The sequence below is a fragment of the Colobus angolensis genome, unplaced genomic scaffold, assembly GCF_000951035.1.
Source record: "Colobus angolensis palliatus isolate OR3802 unplaced genomic scaffold, Cang.pa_1.0 Scaffold23, whole genome shotgun sequence".
Classification (NCBI taxonomy): Eukaryota; Metazoa; Chordata; class Mammalia; order Primates; family Cercopithecidae; genus Colobus; species Colobus angolensis.
The window spans coordinates 14,182,108-14,185,335 of NW_012115488.1; the positions used below are offsets into that span (position 1 = coordinate 14,182,108).

Here is a 3,228-nt window from a genome sequence, read left to right on the forward strand (position 1 = left end):
GTACAGTTATGTGTCAACTAAAAATAAAAAAAGATAAAAAGTATAGCGTAGTAAATACATACACCAGTAACATAGTTGTTTATTATCATTAGCAACTACTATGTACTGTACATAATTGCATGTGCTATACTTTTATACAACTGGCAGTCCAGCAAGTTTGTTTACACCAGTATCACTACAAACACATGAGTAATGCATTGCACTGCAATGTTATGATGGCTACAACATCATTAGGTAATAGGAATTTTTCTCCTCCACTAAAATCTTATGGGACCACCATCATATATGCAGTCTGTCATTGACAGTGCCTCACTGTACACTCCTTGTGCAAGTTAAAAATAGGTGCCCCTTTCTCAAGGCCCTTTACTTCCATGTCAGAAAATTATCCTCTTTCTTTGTTAAAATGAAATATTTTCTTGATATATGCCTGAAAAATTATTGTAACAAATATGAAAATCTACGGTGTTACCATGAGTGCCCCAGAGAGTTGTGTAGTGCACAACACATAGTGTTTCTGTCTGATGACCCTCAGCACTGACTAGCACCCATCACTGACCACCATGTCAGGATTATGTCTTTAGATCTATATTAAATATGTTATAGTATAAGGCCACTTTTAAGATTGAAATGGAACATTTTTAATTTCTGTGCTTTTATTAGCCCTAGATTAGGAAAGATATACGAAGATTACTGACTTCTGGGAAGGATTTTGCATACACATTTTAGACAAGTGGGAAGCTGTCTTAGTCCATTTTCTTCTGCTATAACAGAATACCATAGTCTGGGGCCTGGCATGGTGGCTCACACCTGTATTCCCAGCACTTTGGGAGACTGAGGTGGTGGGATCACTTGAGGTCAGGAGTTTGAGACCAGCCTGGCCAACATGGTAAAACCCTGTCTCTACTAAAAATACAAAAATTAGCCAGATGTGATGGTGCATGCCTGTAGTTCCAGCTACTCAGGAGGCTAAGGCATGAGAATTGCTTGAACTTTGGAGGCAGAGGTTGCAGTGAGCCAAGATCGCACCACTGCACTCCAGCGTGGGTAACAGAGCAAGACTCTGTCCAAAAAAAGAATACCAAAGTCTGGGTATTTATTTGGCTCATGGTTCCGGAGGCTGGGAAGTCCAAGATAGAGAGGATACATCTTTGTATTACATCATAACATAAAAAGAAGGGGAATAAGCATGCAAGACAGAGAGAGAGAAACTAAGCCAAACTCATCTTTTTTATCAGGAGTCCACTCCTATGATAACTAACTCATTTCCACAATAAGGGCTTTAATTCATTCATGAGGAGAGAGCCCTTATGACCTAAACGCTTCTTAAAGCCTCTACTTCCTAATACTATTAGAATGGCAATAGGCCCGGTGCGGTGGCTCACACCTGTAATCCAAGTCTTTGGGAGGCTGAGGTGGGCAGATCATGAGGTCAGGAGATCGAGACCATCCTGGCTAACATGGTGAAACCCCATCTCTACTAAAAATACAAAAAATTAGCCACGCATGGTGGCAGGCACCTGTAGTCCCAGCTACCTGGGAGGCTGAGGCAAGAGAATGGCGTGAATCTGGGAGGCCGAGCTTTCAGTGAGCCAAGATCACGCTACTGCACTCCAGCCTGGGCAACAGTGTGAGACTCCGCCTTGAAAAGAAAAAAAAAAAAAGAATGGCAATTGCATTTCAACATGAATTTTGGTGGAGAGATTCAAAGCAGGGCAGACATGAATAATATACATATATATTATGTGCATTGTTATGTTAAAATTGAATAGCCATTTATGTTTAGAGAACAAACCTACTAAAATTGTCCAATTTAGTAGGGCCAATTTTTCTAACCAAATACCATGGATTAAAAGCTGAATTTAAGAAGAGAAAGAATCTCAAAAAGTTGTTAAGCAAGGTTAAATCTAGTTTTTCTTTCTCACACAGACACTGCTTGTGTCTATTTCTTGGAAAATTGGCACCTTGTGAAATAATCACTAATAATAGTTATCTTTTAGTGGATTCCTGGCATCGCTCCCAGCTGAGCACAGTAAGTATATTATTACATTTAACCCTCTCAAACACCTTATGAGATCGATATTATTAGCTCATTTCACAGAGCAGAAAGCTGAGGCTTAAAGAGGTGATGTACTTTTGTCCAAAGTAAATAGCTGGTAGGTTGAGGAGTCAGGGTTCCAACACACTCTCTTGGAATCTATAGCCATCTGCTCTTAGTCACTGCTATGTGTCAGTGTCCCTTGGCACTACATAAAATGATGATTAGGGTAGCATAATGAGCCTTTTGGACTGCTTGCAAACCATGAGCTACTGCATCTTTGAGTTTTAAGGGCTTAGTTTAGGACTAGGGGATACGCATGGAAGCCCAAATCATAGGTGTCCTTTATCTGTGGGATCAAAGTTTGTCACTCAGCATCCTGAACATTGTGTGCCTTTAAACAAGGCAAATCTGATACCATAATTTGGACAACAACTTAGCCAAAGCATCATTTCCATATATGGAGGCCAAGTAGTATTAACAAACATGCAAATTCTAATTTTAAAACTCGGACAAACATTTTATAGCTAAAACAATCCACCCCTTTTTGGCTAAATAACTGAACAAAATTTCCCCTACATAGGCAAAGATCAATATTTTTATTTCTGTAAAACTCTGACCCATGTCACATTTCGTTAGTGCTGCACTATCTGTGAAGTCTCCTTGTAACCTAGAAGAATTAACTTCCCCCCTAAAGTACTTGGAGAAAGATTTGGGAATACCGCAGCATTTCATTTCCTCTTTGTCCAACTTGATGATAACTGGTCTCTTTTCAAACTGTGAAGATGAAATCAGGAGAAGAGTGTGAAATATCAGTTTAACAATGGTCACTTCCTACCCCATGAGACAAAGAAGTGAAGGGCTTAGTGATTTGTGTGATGATGAGCACTACAGAAAACGCTAAAAGCTTCTAAATCCCAGGGACTTCCTGACTTCAATTGTGAGGGCCAGCCACACTGACATCACAGATCCTTCCTGCAGTCACAATGCTACTAAGTCACCCTTGGGAAGAGGCCCCAGAAACAGCAAGACTTTAGTTAGGATGCAATTACAATTCCTTGGCACTCTGGCATCCTGAGAAAAAAGAAAAAAATCCTAGCCGGGCGCGGTGGCTCAAGCCTGTAATCCCAGCACTTTGGGAGGCCAAGATGGGCGGATCACAAGGTCAGGAGATCGAGACCATCCTGGCTAAC

The 3,228-nt window shown here is 40.6% G+C and overlaps 1 protein-coding gene across 1 annotated transcript in view; it reads left to right on the forward strand.

Moving 5' to 3' along the window:
* The first annotated feature begins 3,077 nt into the window (after nt 1-3,077).
* The window catches only part of FAM81B (family with sequence similarity 81, member B), a 60,231-nt gene continuing 60,080 nt past the window's right edge, over nt 3,078-3,228 (forward strand). Inside the window, 1 exon segment of the mRNA XM_011944318.1 lies at nt 3,078-3,125. Coding sequence (XP_011799708.1) covers nt 3,078-3,125 — 48 coding nt within the window.